This window comes from Barbus barbus, assembly GCF_936440315.1.
Source record: "Barbus barbus genome assembly, chromosome: 36".
In the NCBI taxonomy this organism is placed as follows: domain Eukaryota; kingdom Metazoa; phylum Chordata; class Actinopteri; order Cypriniformes; family Cyprinidae; genus Barbus; species Barbus barbus.
In genome coordinates, this window is record NC_136714.1 from 16792597 (window position 1) to 16809948 (window position 17352).

A 17352-nucleotide genomic window follows, 5' to 3' on the forward strand; every position below is an offset into this window, starting at 1 on the left:
CACTTATAAGCAAACCGCAAAGTACAGGATTCTTATCAAAGCTACAAATCAGGTCTTGCTTTAAGCACAAAGTGGGAATGTTTCTGGTTTACCTTACAGCATTATGAAGATGGAGGGACAAGACTACAAATAGCAGGCTCATATCAGACAGCCTGCACTGTCGTTGGCCCCACCCACGCAGGAGGGAGGGGCCGACTAAAAACCTTCCCTTGAAATTGGATTTCTATCCTCTGAGATTAAGATAAGACTTCCACATCGGCCATATTGGAAAAACATGCTGCCTTGAGCCGTTCAGGATTGTGAGTTCAACTGCAGTCATCAGAGCATGTTCACATTTGACCTGTGGGGCCGGGCCCTCTGATCCCCCCCTGATCGCTTCCTGAGCAGGCCGGGCACGCTGACTGACAGCACAGAGACCGTGCTTGTCACCCCTTTGCTCTCCTGGAGCGACCCCTCACTCAGAATGATTAGCCACCACACCGGCTAACAAAGACATTCTATCTAACCAAATCATGACAGGTAGATGTCAAACTAATGAAGAGAATGATTCAGGAAACCTTGCTTCAAATATTAAATAGACAAAAACTTAATTTTTGGCCTCTGGCTACATGATGTATTTTTTTTTTTTAAATATATGTATACAGTTCTTTTATATACAGTATCAAATTATTTAAAAATATAAAATAATTAAATATAAAAACAGCAACTACTGTTTTTACAGACAAAACAAATTCTGTAAAATTATTTTTTTACACAGTATATATCAAATTATAAAAAAATAAATAAACAAATAACTGAAAATGAAATAGTATATATTACTAAATATATAAAAGAAACCTTTTAAAGAAACATACAGACAGCAAATGTTATTTATAAAATTATTTTATATAGTAATAGAAAAAATATTACAATATAAAAATAATAGTTACAAATTAACTAGCATATCATATTAAATACTATTTTATATATATATATATATATATATATATATATATATATATATATATATATATATATTCTAAACACATTTTATTTGTAAAATGATTTTATATGTTATACAGTACATCAAATTTAATTGTAACTAATAATGTAAAAATTTAACAATAAACTCTATAAAAAAAGTTTTTTTAATCACAATTGCTTTTTGGATCACAATGACAATTATTCCACCCATAAAATTATATATTATAAGCTGTTAAAAAATAGGTGTTAAATAAATAAATACTAAAACATATAGATGAATTAATTGACCATATATATCATATTATTTGTTTATAAATATTTATTTACTTTTTATTATTTATATTTATTATATTCATTTTTTCTTAATTTATTCAAATAGCTTGGTAATAAAATAAATTAAAATATTTTCTGCTTTCTATGACAATTTTTTCTCTTAATATTATTATATATAATAAGCTGTTAAAAACAGAAATAATAAAACATATAGATAAATTAATTTATATATATATATATATATATATATATATATATATATATATATATATATATATATATATATATATATATATATATATATATATATATATATATATATATATATATATATATATATATATATATATATATATATATATATATAATTCATTTATATAGTATTTTTTTATTTAATTATTTATTCTCTTAATTTATTCAAATAGCTTGGTTTCTAGTTTAAAATAATCGTAGTGATATGATCAAGGTTACCGAAAGCCACTGTCTACTTGAGATAACATTGTGCAGTCACTCTAAACTGCTATGTTTCAACTTGATCAGACTGACAGGCTGTTTATTTTGTTCCCTTTACTCATAATTCCACACAAATGGAGAAACTTCCTCCTCTCTTGAGAGAGCCCGTAACAGTTGAATCATGACACTGAGTCACACATGAGTGAGACGTGCGCTACGAATCCTTGTTTTCCAACTCGCATTAACTGTAAAACACTTTGAAGTAGTAGTATCTGACAGCTCCATCACTTCAGTCGAGATGCTTCCCATCCTATTATTCTTACTCACAGGCCTTCGGGAAAAAAAGTCAATTTTACTATGTTGCAACGTCTCTGATAGACATCCACATTCATGCAAAACATCCATATCACCTGTTGGGATCTAACCCCTAAATGCTATGTACCGTGCATTCCTATCTGCCTTTTTTCCTCAGTCTCCATGTACTTATCTCCTGTTTCTACCACTTCCCCCTCCTCATTCTCCAATTCCTTCCTTTCACATCTCATAAAAACATGTCCATCGTTTTATGCGCCCATGAGATCTGTCAGATCATCAGGTCGGATTCCGCCAAATCAAACGCTCCACATCTCCTGCGTGCGCCTGCATAAATGAACCCATCGCGGCCCTGAGCAGTCGGACCACTCCTGTGCCTTATTTTGTCTTCCCACTCCCGCCCTGTAGGGATCTGACTCCAGTTGTAAAAACATGGGTTTAGATGCTTCTTTTTAAGAGCCCTCTCACGAGCAAACGAAAGCTGAGACCAGGAGTTCGTAACAAAGACTCTTTAGAGGAAGACCAAGATGTTTTTTCCCTGAGCTTCATGTTTTCCTTGTAGCCTGTTTGCCAAGACTCCTGAAAAACAAAGTCATACTGGGCAATGACTTCCTTTCCTTAATGCTCGTAATCAGATACTTGTCTTAAAAGTATACCATTAAGACTTGAGTTGCATTATCCTCCATGAGGACGCTAATACAACATCCTTTTCCAGGCAATGCAACTTTTTCCACATATAAATCGAAAGCCAATCTAACAAATCTATTTAACGTGCGTAGCGTCTGGTTTTGGATACAGAAACCATAAAACATCATTGAGATACAAATCACTTCTGCACAAAAAAAAAAAATAATAAAGGAGGAAAGAATAATCAACAGGATACTTACAGATATAGTAATATTCTCTGCCTGGCCGAAATTCGAATCCCAGTGAGAACGGTGTGAAAAGCTGAAACTTCTCGGAGAACTTCAGCGGCCCGTTGGATGAGTTAGGCCGGTTGCACTCCCAACGTTTGAAACCTTTCGCCGTGTGGTCGCAAGAGCTGTAGCCATCATAGTTGACCATGTAGAGGATGTAGTGCTCCATTCTCTCCTCAGGGACCGTGTCCATGTAGTGGGGACAGTATACGTCCAAATAATCGTTAATGCATACGTCGATGTGGTAGTCTCCTCGGTAGAACCTGTGGCGAAAAGAAAGGCCGCAGTGAGTATATATATGGTATGAAATATTAGCCATTCAGTGACTCTCATTCGTATGTTTTACGAGCCATTGAGCCCCTACTTCACAGAAAGGCCACTTCTGGAGGAAGCCACTTATTTGAGACCAATTACCGCAAATGTGAAAGCACGTAAATCATCCAATCTGAGTCCGCTAGGGCTCACTGAGGATCACGAGGAAAATTCATAATCCTGTCGTTGACGTGGATGCTTTAAATACGCCTGAAAGAATGAGTTTTCCATGGGTGAGAGATGACAGCTTGAAATATGGCACTCCGAGAAATGCTTCAGCGGAAAAAATGTGCATCTCTCGTGCCAAAACGGCCAACTATTCCTTGTTTGCAGTAAATCGAGATGACCTCCAGAGGATCTAACCAAATATGAATGTCAATGGAATGTGCACGACTTCATTTCGACAAGGAAGTGATTTAAAAAACATAGACTCCCATAGGCTCCATAGTGACGATTGATATGCTCAGGTCAGCTATGTTTAGAGTCGCAGCAAAAAATATTAGATTTACACCAAACCTGAGTGACCATGACTATTGGCTGATATGTGAAGGATGCTCAGGATTCGGTGGGAATTTTTTTGAGGGTGTAAGCTAGTGGACACACAGTAGGAACCCTGGGGAGAGCCAGATGAGCTTCCAGGCTAATGTGAGGTTAGCGTTGCGATCCTGCTGTGGACAGAAGCACAGCTGAGCACGCTGACACAAAGATTTCCACTCATTACGGACAATAAAAGACTATTGAGAGCAGATGGAGCTCGAGACCTATCAGATTATCATTATGTGGATTTCAAACGCACTGCTGGAATACTTACTTTCCCTGTAGGTTTGAGTGCGGGTGTATGTGTGTGTATGCAGGTTTGGCAGAGTGTGTGGATGTGTATAGATGCTGCTCAAAATCTGCAAACACTTTAGGGCTATTTTGAACAGCTATTGTTTACTACTCTTGGGAGCAACATCATTTGAATGAAAAGCAAAATCTCAGCTGTGAAAAACATACATAGTGATCGCGCAGTCCAAATGTTTCCAGCTCAAAATCTGGCATTTGAAAGTGTGTAACATGAAAACATGTCTTTTTACTTTGTCATTGGGTACTGGCAAAAACCAAGCTATTTTCTGATTAAATTTATTGGCTTCCTGTGTTTCCTGTCATCTTTTAAAGTGGAATGATTCAGTCTAGTGCTGACAAAAATCAACAGGGTTATACATTTAGGGTTTCCCAAAACTGGTGTCCAGAGCATAGGATCATGGAAACATTACAAAACAAGAAACACACATTTAAATATAAGGTTAATAAACTAGCACTTATTAATGTAAGTTCATTTTAATTTTACATATACTAGCAAATATTTAACATTTCAGCGTATGCATGACCATTTGATATTTATGAGATTTATTGTTTTTGACAAATGTCTCTTACAAAAATAATTGTTTTCTATTTTACAGTATTATAAAATGCCATTTATTCCTGTGATGGCAAATTTGAATTTTCAGCAGCCAGTCCTCTAGTCTTCAATGTCACATGATCCTTACATATTTTCATAAATATTTTTATCAGTGTTGAAAACAGTTTAATACTTTTGTTGAAACAATAATCATTTTTTTGCAGGATTTTTTGATAAATAGAAACTAGAAAGTTCAAAAGAACAGAATGTGTTTAAAATAGAAATCTTTTGTAACAAATGTATTTTTTTGATCAATTAAATGCATCATTGCTGTAATTTCCCAAACTTTTGAACTGCAGTGTAATTTTACATTATTTAAAGTATTATGAACAAACATGATTTGACAATAAACAACATGAACAGCATATTTATAATTCAACATTATCTGCTGTAAAATTATTCTTTATTGTTAGTTCATTATACCTAATGCATTAACTAACTATTGTTAACAAATTGGCCCTTACTGTATAGTGTTACCCTTTTTTCATTCATCATCTTAAACTAAGCTCTAAATTAGTCACAGAATAGAGTCATGGCTCTATCAATGTAATGGTCATATAGGTTCATTTCACGGGAATGCGTGAACTGATAAAAAAAAATTAATCTTCAATACAATGCAAGCTATTTGGGATAAAAGCACCTGCCAGACACATAAATTCACTGTGAAATGTGGTTTGAGTCAAGGCTAATGCACTTTCACCTGTCTATCATGTGAAATATCTTTGCTAGAGGATACTAAATAACTATTTCCCCTGGGTCACAAAGTTAGAGGACCAGACAACAACATATTAGCTCTCTGGACAACAACACCTAAAGGCAACAGAGTGGTTTTCTATGTCCGTGTCAGAAAAATCAATGAGTGAGAGGGGATTGAGTCACATTGTGTCACTTTATAATATTCTTACGTGGCCTCTAAATTAAATGCCACCTCAGCAATTCATTTTCAATGTGTATCAGATGAGCTCCAGTGGGTTATAAAGAGATCTGACCCCATTAAACCCAATAACAGACAAACAGCTCATCAGTGTTGGGCTTTCTTTCATGCACTTGAAGAGCGGTGCCCCAGCTGGTCAATAAACAACACAATGCTGTGCCAATTCATCATTAGGATTAAAAAAGAAGCTCATCAGCCATTTCTATCAAGGCTACTAACACAAACATGGCACATGGCTGCATCAGAACAAGTCCTACAACAAAAACCTCCCATAACGATAATCCTCCTATTCAGTCGATTCTCTCCATTGCTCTCTCTCTACGTGTTCAAACAGAGGGTTATGGGTGATGACCGGGGCAGACCTGAGTCTAAAGAAAGGCAGGACACCGGGAGGCAGTGGGCTCATGGAGTACATGATTAAAGTTGGTTCATCCCAAGGTCAGACTCCTCAGATTTAACAATGGAATGAAAAATGAAGGAGGCTCTTCACTCAAGAATTTCCAACGGAAGCCAATTAAATCAAAAGAACTCTGAGGAGCTGGCATTGATTTTCCAAAGAATGGAAGAAATGGGCAAAAATATCAAGCTGACTAGACAAGCCTCCAGACAAAACAGCATTATTGTTATTAATGGGAGAACTCACCAAAATGACAATTCAACTGCTCCAACATTCCAAACCTCTTCTATGGAACACAAAAAAATATATGTTGTCGATTTTGTTTCGGACCACATCGACTTTCATTGTATGGACATAAACATTATTCTAAATATCTTCTTTTGTGTTTAGAAGAAAGAAAGTCATACAGGTTTGGAACGACAGTAATTTGGGGGTGAACTATCCCTTTAAGCGCACCTCCTTACAATCCCTTAGAGGGCGTTCTTGAGGCAATGACTGACATGACTCCCAGGGGTGTAGGTCAGCTAAGCCTCAAGCCCTCCAGGCCTTTCACAGTGGCACAGATGGAGGATCTCCTCCTCAGGTTACAGCTCTCAGGCCAGCCATGGAGCAGTTGTCCCATCATTCAGTGGGGAGGCAACGGTACATCTACTAACGCCTCAGATATCACTCATTCACCCCTTCCAAAAGAATGTCTGCCCAGAAGCATTAACATCACAGACAAACAATGGCCTGCCAGGACTTCAAGCTGTGCTGGCTTGGCAAATGGCTCAAAAGATGGATGAAGGTGAAGGAGGGGAGAAAAAATGCATATAAGAGCCGCCTCTGCGAGTTTCCCATGGAAAACACTCCGTGTGAGATTTTCTTGAAGAGACAAGATATATGGCTCGCTACATTAAAAACATATTGGTGTTTGTGGGAGGCATATCTATATTTCAGAAACATTGGCAAAGGACATTCAGCAATAGATTAGAGAAAAAAGGCTAGATATTTGAGCACGGATGTGTGGATAGAAGAAAGCAAGTGAACATGAGTGAGTGAGAACGGGACTATCGGTCTTGGGTGAGATAGCTACTTGCCTAACATGTATTATATGTGGAAAGTATTTGCGGTGCCACAGGCTAATCGTCCCGCTCTCGTGTCATTGTGATTAGTGGAGTGCCATATGGTATATGTCACTCATCAAACAATGAATATCCTGTGGTTAATCCTATGGGTTGATAAACACACATAAACAAATCTATATAAACAGCTGACCTTCATATCTGGCATTCACAAACTCTCAATTCAGCTTGGTTATGATTTTGATTAACTTAGATTGAGTTCTGATTTCTTTTGTAATACCAGTTTAGTTACATGAAAAAAGCTCAGTGTTTCTAAACAATTCAAATGGATAACTCATCTTTTTTTAACTTAAGAGTAATTTTTGGGGAATCAGGCTATACTGGTTGAAAAACATAAACTAAGATTCAAAAATGAAAATTCTGTGATCATTTACTCACCCTCATGCTATTCGAAACCTTCTACAAAACAGAAAAGAGTCATCTGTTCTATTTGTTCTACAGAAAAAAAGCCATACAGGTTTGGAAAGACATGAGGGTGTGTAAATGATCACAGAATTTTTGTTTTCAGATGAACTGTCCCTTTAAGAATCAGTATTGAGATTGAGAAAATCAATATTTTTACCCATCCTTAGAAAAGTCTGTATTAATGATGAAAGGTCACAAATGGGACACCCTGTGGCCTTCTGAACTTCACGGACGAGTGCAAGCAGACGTACTACTTATAAATAACATACTTGTTTAGATTGAAAACCTCATTATCCTGAGTGGATCCTCTTTACTGCTGCAACTGAATATTGAGTAGATGCTTTACAGATCTCAAATAACTAGACTGACATGAGTGCTTGGCACCAAATATACTCTAGTGGCCTTAATGCAACAGTGAGACCACGTGAGGTCAGGAATAGAGTCAGAGGTCATGGTTCGCCCATTATTAATGAAGGCCTCCATATTCAAAAGAAAACTAATAGAATGAAGGTGCTGACCCTGGGGTCGTTTATCTATTGAGTGTATAACATGAAATTTATACTCCGAACAGACAAATGCGAAGAAGAACAAATTATTTGTTGAGGAAAAACAAACAAGCAACAGCTCTGCAGCACAACTGAGAGAGAGGAAAGGGTAAGAATCAGACTACGGACATCTAAGCAAACATGAACCTGCCTCCCACAGCAGGCTGGAGATCTGACCTCTCCCAGAGGGGCCATTGAGCGCCCGGGTCGTTTTACAGTGCCTTGGGCAAAGCTGCTCTGCACCCAATCAAGACAACGTTGAATCAATTAAAAGTAGAGGAGCAGCAGTTAGCAAGCCACAAAGTCTGGCTTCAATCAGCAGCCCTTGCTAATTGTCCACAATGCTCTCCCACTGATTTACGGGTGACTTAAAATAGTCCAGAGCACAACACATTTTGTTTATGTCCTATTAAAGTCCTGTGTGGGAGTATTACTAAGGGTGTTTTTCCAGAAAGTTAGACTCATAAGGAAGCATTGTATATTTAGGCTAAGTTTCTGATTCACCCGACACTAATTTATAAAACAAAAGTAAGCAATGAAATATATAAATGAATAAATTATTATTATCCTGTGATGGCAAAGCTGAATTGCCAGCAGCGGTTATGCCATTCTTCAGTCACATGAGAAATCATTCTAATATGTTAATTTGGTGCACAAGAAACATTTCCTATTATTATTGTTGAAAACTGTTGTGCTGTGCAATTTTTGTAGCAAATATTTTCACGATCCAATTTTTTATGAATCTTTGATGAATCGAAAGTTTGTAAGAACAGCATTATTTGAAATAAAAACCCTTTTTGTACCATTATAAATGTCTTTACTGTGACTTTAATGTATCCTTGCTGAATAAACGAACCAATTTCTTTAAGAAATCATTTAAAAAAAGTCCAAACTATAGTCTACATACTGTACATATACCTACATAACAGCCTAATGAAAATATCGATTTATTTATTTATGATAAAATATTACATATATTAAAAATCATGATTATATTTTAAATAACAAAAACATTCTCCTTTAAAATGCAACAATTTTTGGTCACACTTTATTTTAAAGTCCAATTCTCCCTAGAGACTGACTATTAACTATGACTTTTGCTTCAATAGTAGTTGTTAAGTTTTAGTATGGTCAGGCTGAATAAGGCATTAATAGGTGTTTTATGAGTACTAATAAACAACCAATAAGATACTACTGATATAGATGCATACTAATGAGCAACTAGTTAATAGAGAGAACTGGGGCCGGATTCACAAAAATCTTCTTAAGAAATAAGGTAAGAAATTTCTTAAGATAAATTATACGAAGTTCGTAAGAATGTTCTTAAGTGCAATTCTTGAAAAATTCTTAATAAGTTCTCAAATATATTCTTAAGAACATCTTAATTTTTTTCTTAAGAAGAAAATGACAGTCTAAGCTCTTTATTGTCTTTTTGCGCTTCCTGCAGATTACCCTAATAATCATAGTGAGCACGCACACTCTTTTTGTCACGATTTTGACTGGCGCTCAGCTTTACATTTTTAATGCGGCATGTTTTTGAACAGCCTGTCTCAAGCCGCAGCGATCTGTTTGATTCAGTTTCGTAGTGCTGTGTTTTTGCGCTCTCATCCGAGTGAACGCTTCCGGTATGTGTGTGCGCGTTATACAGTCATATGCGCTGCATACTGCCAAAGATTATGTCGTATTTATAAGCTAAAATAATAGCGTCCAATTAAAGTTACCTATCTTACTCGTTTTTGTAGAGTTGCTACTGAGTTTTGAAGTTAGCAAAAAGTAGTGTTACACACAGGCTAATCATGACCGATCATTGTTTACATTATCAGTCATCGCTGTCGCTTCAGAAAACTCGCGCACATCGCTATTAATAGTCATACTATGTATTAGGCTATATGTAGCTAACGTTGTTTTAATGCTTAAATATAACAATTAATTTGAAATAACCCAATAAATTCATTAAATAATTCTTACTGTTTTGGATTTAAGACAAGTCTGGGGCTGTCCTAAATTTAAGAAGTTATTTACGATGATTTTTAAGAAGATTCTTTACAAGAATTTGAATTCTTCTTCATTTTTGTCTTAAGAACAATCTTAAGAAAAAAGATAAGAATATTCTTAAGAAGAATGTTTTGGAATACAAAATATTCTTAACTTTTTTCTTAAGTTAAAAAATAAGAAGAAAATGGCAGTTAAGAAGAAATTTCTTAAGAATGTTTCGTGAATCCGGCACCTGGTCCTTAAAATAAAATGTTATTACTTTTTTATATATAGAATATGTCAATACAATATTTTTCATAAAATGTAAATTATTATTATTACTTTAAACTGGTTGACCAAAGAAGCTAGGTAAGCAGCCTTGTGGAGACAGAAGCACATCAGCATCCCATGATGGGGACCACCAGCATCTAAAACACAACATACACTGACCAACTATGCTGTTTTTATATTAGGTTTCGAGGGAGAGAGCGTGAGGGTGGCCTAGAGGCTGGCATGGAAGCGTTTTTACCTTCAACAAACGCAGCAGCGCCAGAAAAAACAGCACATGTAACGTAATGTAACATCTAAACATAGAGTCCCCTCAGAGTGCCAAGCATGCCGTGCTCAGGCCCCCCACACCTGGTGCTCTCAATCTCCCACATCCAGCCCAGTTCATCAGAACCCTCAGCGGCCCTGTCAGAGCCTCCTCCATCAGCCAACACACCCTGCAGGGCCGAGAGCCAACAAGCAGCCACACACACATACACAGAGAGGAGACAGAAAACTTGTAGTATAACCGCCATGCAGCCATGATAATTCAGCAGAATGTTTTAAAATCTTTACACATGACTTCAAAAAGATAATGCAAATTTGAAAAACATTAAAAGTACCATTTCCTGCTTCTAAAATCTATTTGTATAGTCCAGGACATCCCTAAACAAACAAAACCATGGTATTGCTGATATCATCAGTGTGCCATTATACCGGCACAGAAACGGCAACCTGCAACAACAACAAAAAAGTTAGCTGAATATGTATTCCCTAGGGGGGGGGGGGGGGGGGGGGGGGGTCGTATGCATGCACCATATGTCACACCAATGGTACTGACTAGATATGGTCTCATTGCTCTGGACGAGAAACATCTCCAGACCTCATTTGACTTCACCTCATACCGATTAGCTCACTTATGCACCACATATTGTGTTGTACGGACAGCATCATCAGATAGCTTTCTGGGAAGGAACCCTTCTGGAAAGTTCATTTTCCCTCCACTGAGGCAGTCTGGGTATGGGCAGCCCCAGTCCATATAATCAGCAGGATTTATAATCGCCATCTGATGACAGGTGATTCAAGTAAAAAAAAAAGAACACCTTTCCATAAATCAGAGTGGGGTGTTCCTGCCTCTGTCTCAACCGAAGATGAAGGGACGGAACCGTCATACAGCTGTTTCTTATCTCCACGATCGAGCTAATAAACAGTGAGTTGAGTATTTATTGCTCTGCCGTGTCTGACTGATCTTATGTTTTTAGTGGAGGGAGCGCTTTCCTTTCATTCCTGATGCTTCCTCTGCTATCTGCATTCAAGAGCCAAGGGCTCCAAGTTCAACAAGTCCTCGTGAGGAAAATATTTATTATGGGCTGTGGTTGTGTGATTGACATCATAACATAACATCCTGGATTATAAAGTGGAATATGGGACGCTGCAGTACTCTTTGAAGTCATGAATTAGAGGCTTCCATGCAATGGTAACCACTCCATGGCAGAGATATATTTTTGTTGAACAAAAATGAGTGATATTTGGCAAAGGTGACATTGTCATGGTAAATTCCCTGAATGTATGTAGAGGTTGACTGGCCTTCTGAATGTTAATTTTGAGGTCAAGTTGAACATAACCCAGGGTAGATGTCAAATTTAATGAAAATGGAGCTATGAAGAATGGAAATACAGCCTGTTTCTTAGATCGTACATTGGTGTTATATAATATAATAATATAATATGATATAATATAATATAATAGGCAGAAAAAAAACATAATACAATAAAATAATAATAGTATTAATCTTAAACTTAATACAAAGCAAATATCTTTCAGATAATATTCAATAACTTATTTTGGCTTTAGTACAATGTACAAAGTCAAAATGCATATATATACACTATATATATATATATATATATATATATATATATATATATATATGAACATTTTTGGGATAAAAATAAGTATGTAAAAGTATGTAAATTAAGACAAGCGACTATTGCTCACAGCCTCATTTGCATTCCCATCAAATTAAATATGGCGTCAACCCTGACTAATGTCCTCTGTCAATATCATAATCCATAGTTGTGTCTTCAGTGGCGTGTCTGGGCCTGCTAAAGTGATTAGCATCCCAGCACAGTGCCGGATTTAATCTGTGGTCTCATGTACATGTCCATGGTATGTGGTAGTTACCTTGCTATTGTTAGACAGCTAAGGCCTCCACTGTTGTCACTTTAACAGATTGATGGAGTGGCCTTGGCCCTCAGACAGCATAAGGGGGGCCACAGAGGGAGGCCAGGAGAGGAGGTGGCAAAGCAGTGTATTAATACACAACCTCTGTGAATGACAGGCATGTTCATCCCCACATGGAAACGGACAGATGACTGTTTTACAGTTTTTGCCTGTTCGCAAGGCCCCCTTAACCATACATAATAAAGACATATTGTGCTACAATGAATGAAACATGTTTTACATTATTAACAATGGGCGAGCACGATCATATGTGGTGGGGGAGCTGTTTATAATATGTTTCTAAGAAAAGCATGGGCATCGGCTTTTGTGTTGGTTCAATGTCAGCACGAGCTATTTAGTGATGTACGGAGAGATAGCAACTCGGCCTTGCTCTGCAAACCGCAGCATCCAGAGGACTGTTGGGAGCGAACAGGTGTCAGTCAACAGACATTACGGAGCTTTTTTAGTGTGCACTTAACACGCATACAGAGGTTCTCAACAGGCTGTTCACCGAGCATCTATCAACACAGGAACTCAACACTCAGATCCTTGTTTAGTTGTATAATGACTCGTAGAGCAATTTCGCTGGCGTGATATGTTGGCTTTTAGGTTTTAAACTAGCGCACTAAAGCCTTTTGAACAACATCTGATGAATACGCATGGTCAATAAGGTGTTATAATGGAAACATTCTTGTTTGTTCTGCAGGCTTTAGGTTTACTAAATCAAGGGTGAATTTTTCTTTCAACAGGTATAGAGAGCAGACTGTTGGGAAATTTCTGCAGACCTTGAGTTAACTAGACAAAGGCTCTCCCAGTTTATTTACCCTTCAGAGGAATTACTTTCCGCCCCAGAAGGAGAAGCGATCACTCACAGTCAGCATATTGAAGGGAGGGTGAAGTTTACAGATGGGTGGTAAGTGGGATTTACCTGTATGTGTGTGTGTGTGTTTGACTTGGAGCACGGTACGCACAAAGGCAGGTATGGGTTGCATTCTCAGCGAGTGTGAATGGTACAGGGCTTATTTGAGAAACAAGTCTTGGCAAGCTGCCCTGTGCAGTATTGATGGACTCAGTGAAAGATCTTAAGCAGTGCTGTCACAGGCAGACCAATGATGTGGCTTTTTTCCTGCAGCAGGTAAAACAGAGCTAATCCTCTTTTCTCTCCAAACTAATTGAAAGCAGGTCAGCATTAACAAGAGATTTGACACTATACTACACCTTCAGATGGAGGACAGATGCCAGGATTTATAAAAAGAAAAAGGAGAGGTCAAAGAGGGACATAAAGCATGAGAAAATAAGGGGGACTATCTATCTATCTATCTATCTATCTATCTATCTATCTATCTATCTATCTATCTATCTATCTATCTATCTATCTATCTATCTATCTATCTATCTATCTATCTATCTATCTATCTATCTATCTATCTATCTATCTATCTATCTATCTATCTATCTATCTATCTATCATTTGTATAGTGAAAAACTGACTATTTAAAAGTGTATATTTATAGGAATATATATATATAAATATACATACATACATACATATATATATATATATATATGAAAATATAATATGAACTGTTTATATAAAGCACTTTTCCCAGCATATATTACTATATATAAATAAAAAATACTTGTATAAATAAATATACAATAAATAAAACAATAATAAATCTAAAACAGTAAATTTAAAGTAATTTATTACAAAAAAACTAAAATAATGTATTATGATATACATATATATATACTGTATATATATATATATATATATATATATATATATATATATATATTTAAATATATATATATATATATATATATATATATATACAGACAGACAGATTTTAAAATAAATATGGTTAAACAGTGTATATTTAATATTATATATTTTGAATGCTTTATTTTTATATTCAATAGTATTTAATATATTTAAACACATTATTTGCTAGAATGTTAAAAATCAATATTTAAAAAAAAAATCACCTTATCAAACTATAAAAGGCACCCATTTCATAGAATGACTCAAATTTCTCTAGATATAATGTGGAACACTAGAAAACGTTTAAAAATCTGCAGTAAGAACCTTAGATTTAGCAACCGAAGAGCGATATCCAAACATTCATTGAGCTTTCTCACCCACACGGGGGAAAGCGCACAAAGACGTAGGCATTCGCACACTTGTGCTGTTCCTCTTGCATTGAACGCAGAGTCCCAGCATTCCTCTGTGCCTGCTGGCTCTTGTCCCTCTACACTTGTCACACTGAAATTCACCCACTCAAATGTTTTAAAGTCTTCTGAAGAGACTCTTGCAGGCCTGTTAGCACGGGGAAGTGTCAGGTGACAAAGCCGAGCTTAAGGACCCACAGGGGGCCTCCTGGCCCTCTCAACTTCACTCTGTCCTCCACACAATGGCTAATTGGAGAGATCTACGGGGTTCAAAGATCCAGGGTTTAATCAGTATTTAGCACCATCTGGCTGCACAAACTCCTCCTCCTCCACCACATCCCTGAATTTAAGACTTCCTGCTCAGGTTTCGGACCTTCAGGCCTTTCAAAATAAAGCTTGGCAACAAGACGACGACGCAGCTGTAAAACCTGAAAGTTTTATTTATTCCTAAAGTGCATTTGGGGGGAAACTTAAACTTAAGTCTCAAGTTTTCAAATGCCAAACAGATGTAAGGCACGTTAAGAGACGTAAAACGTTCTACTCTTATTTTTATTTTCAAGCTACAGTAAATTCCCATACCGAAGGATCCAGTTACATATGCCAGTGACCAGACCCCATACAGAGTCCGTACTGCCAAGTTTCTCACCCGCTTTCTCTTCATGTCTTCTGAAGATGCTGTCAGTGCCTAATGAGCATCGGTGTGCTGTGTGGAGGCTTATATGTGGGTTACCAGTTCTTTCTTATTGCAGTCACTCCTGCTGAGCCATTTAACACCATTTCGACCAAACATGTCAACCAGAAGACAAACACAGCTCTTACTGAGGACAAACGCCATATGTTTAGCTATTTTCCTCAAATCTGAATGTAAACAAATGGAATGAAAGGAGGTTTAGTGAATTCCAGTTCTGTGAAGGGCTTGGAAATGCCAACGTGTGTTCAAAATGACAGCAGCCTGAAAGAAACACCCAAGCACGCATAGAAAGAGCTTATACTCTTTTTAGTACACCCTTTTTTCTGAGTCACTCAACAGGTAGAGATAAATGGCTCTTTCTCTGTGGAGATTTAAAGGCTTAAAGGATTGTTTACACTGTAAAGTCAACCAAAAACAATGTACCAGCAGGTAAAAATGGGCGAGAACCCCACATGCGATGCTCCAAACTGCATTAAAATAGGAGAGAATGCCGACTCCGCACTAGACTCCTAGCTTTAAAGTAAATCCCGGTGCATGTTGTTAGGCATTGTTTAGAGTAAACATAATTATCTCCATTTCACAGCACTATCATCTTCCTCATCTAAGAGGATTTGAAATACGAGACTGGGAAGTCGGCTCAGGCACCTCTAGGCTGCCAATGTTTTTCACTGCCTCACAAATGAGTGTCAGGCAGCTTTCCAAACACAAACACATTCCCAAGCACGTCCCTGCCTCCATTCACACCTAATAAGCTGTGTTCCACACATACGCTCATAAGTTAACAGGAATCGATGCCATGGAAAAGTCTTAACCGAACCTGAGATGTCAGACCAGGCCAGAGGGATGAGCTCAACTAGTGTGAGCCGAGAATTTATAGAGCTAGAAAGCGGGCGTTTTATCAATGGCCTACGCTGTGGCCTCATGGGACCAGACGGAGAAGAGGAAGCCTCTTTTTGCTCGTGGGTGTGGCAAAACAATACAGCACTGTTCCAGGTGTGAAGGTTTCCTAAACCAGCTGATCTGATGCCACGTCGCTGCAGGCAAAAAACAGAAAACGAGGAAGCGAAGTGTGCCAATGATGCTGGTGCTGAAAGTTTGAGGATGATATGTCAGTGTGATTCAGCGTGCATGTTTATGATTTGCACGGCTCAGAATTTCCTGTAATTTAAACTCTAGGAGTGACCTAGAATGGACGTTTTAAGATGAATGAAGGTATGCGAGGGTGCGAGAGGTCAAAAGAATGAATAAGCACAATAGCATTCATTTATCTGCATTCATTTATCCTGTGACGTACCATGTTTGATTGTTTGAACCAAACGCAAGCACAAAAACTATATTGGAGGGACATATTTTCAGTCAAGAGTGATGTAAGAATGAAACTAAAATTCACCCTATCTATTTTCTAAATTAATGTTATTGATCTTTTTGCTCGTTGTAATTTATTTATTTTTTTGCCTTTATTGTTATAGGACAGTGTAGATGAGACAGGAAGCAAAGTGGGAGAAAGAGGGGGGTGAGATCAGGAAAGGTCCTCAAACTGGGATTTGAACTCGGGACGCCCGTAGCGCAACAGCGCATCATGTCGACATGCTGCCCACAAGGCTATCAGTGCTGACCTCATTGCAATTTTTATTCAAAATGTCAAACCTCAATTTTTTGATGAAATGACAGACATGTCATGTCGCTGTTGACATATACCGGACCCATCACCTTATAATTAACCGCAAACTTAAAACATGTCTCCATCCAGTCAACAACTGGTGTATTGAACCAAGTCCCCGACCTACATTATTTTTCGATAAAACAGCTACACACACTGCGTCATTGTCTTCCTTTTTCCATTGTATAACTAGTGGCAACCAACATCAAGGTGCAATACTGCCACCTACTGTGCTGGAGTCTAAACCAGACTCTGCTTCATTGCACGGAAAAGAAGAGCTTGGACATTT

The 17352-nt window shown here is 37.4% G+C and overlaps 1 protein-coding gene across 1 annotated transcript in view; it reads right to left on the reverse strand.

Annotated features, from left to right (window-relative positions):
- The window catches only part of LOC306855887 (ephrin-A5b-like), a 49796-nt gene that overhangs the window by 6959 nt on the left and 25485 nt on the right, over window positions 1-17352 (reverse strand). The window contains exon 2 of the mRNA XM_079394824.1: window positions 2889-3181. Coding sequence (XP_079250950.1) covers window positions 2889-3181 — 293 coding nt within the window. The remainder of the gene's footprint in view (window positions 1-2888; window positions 3182-17352) is intronic.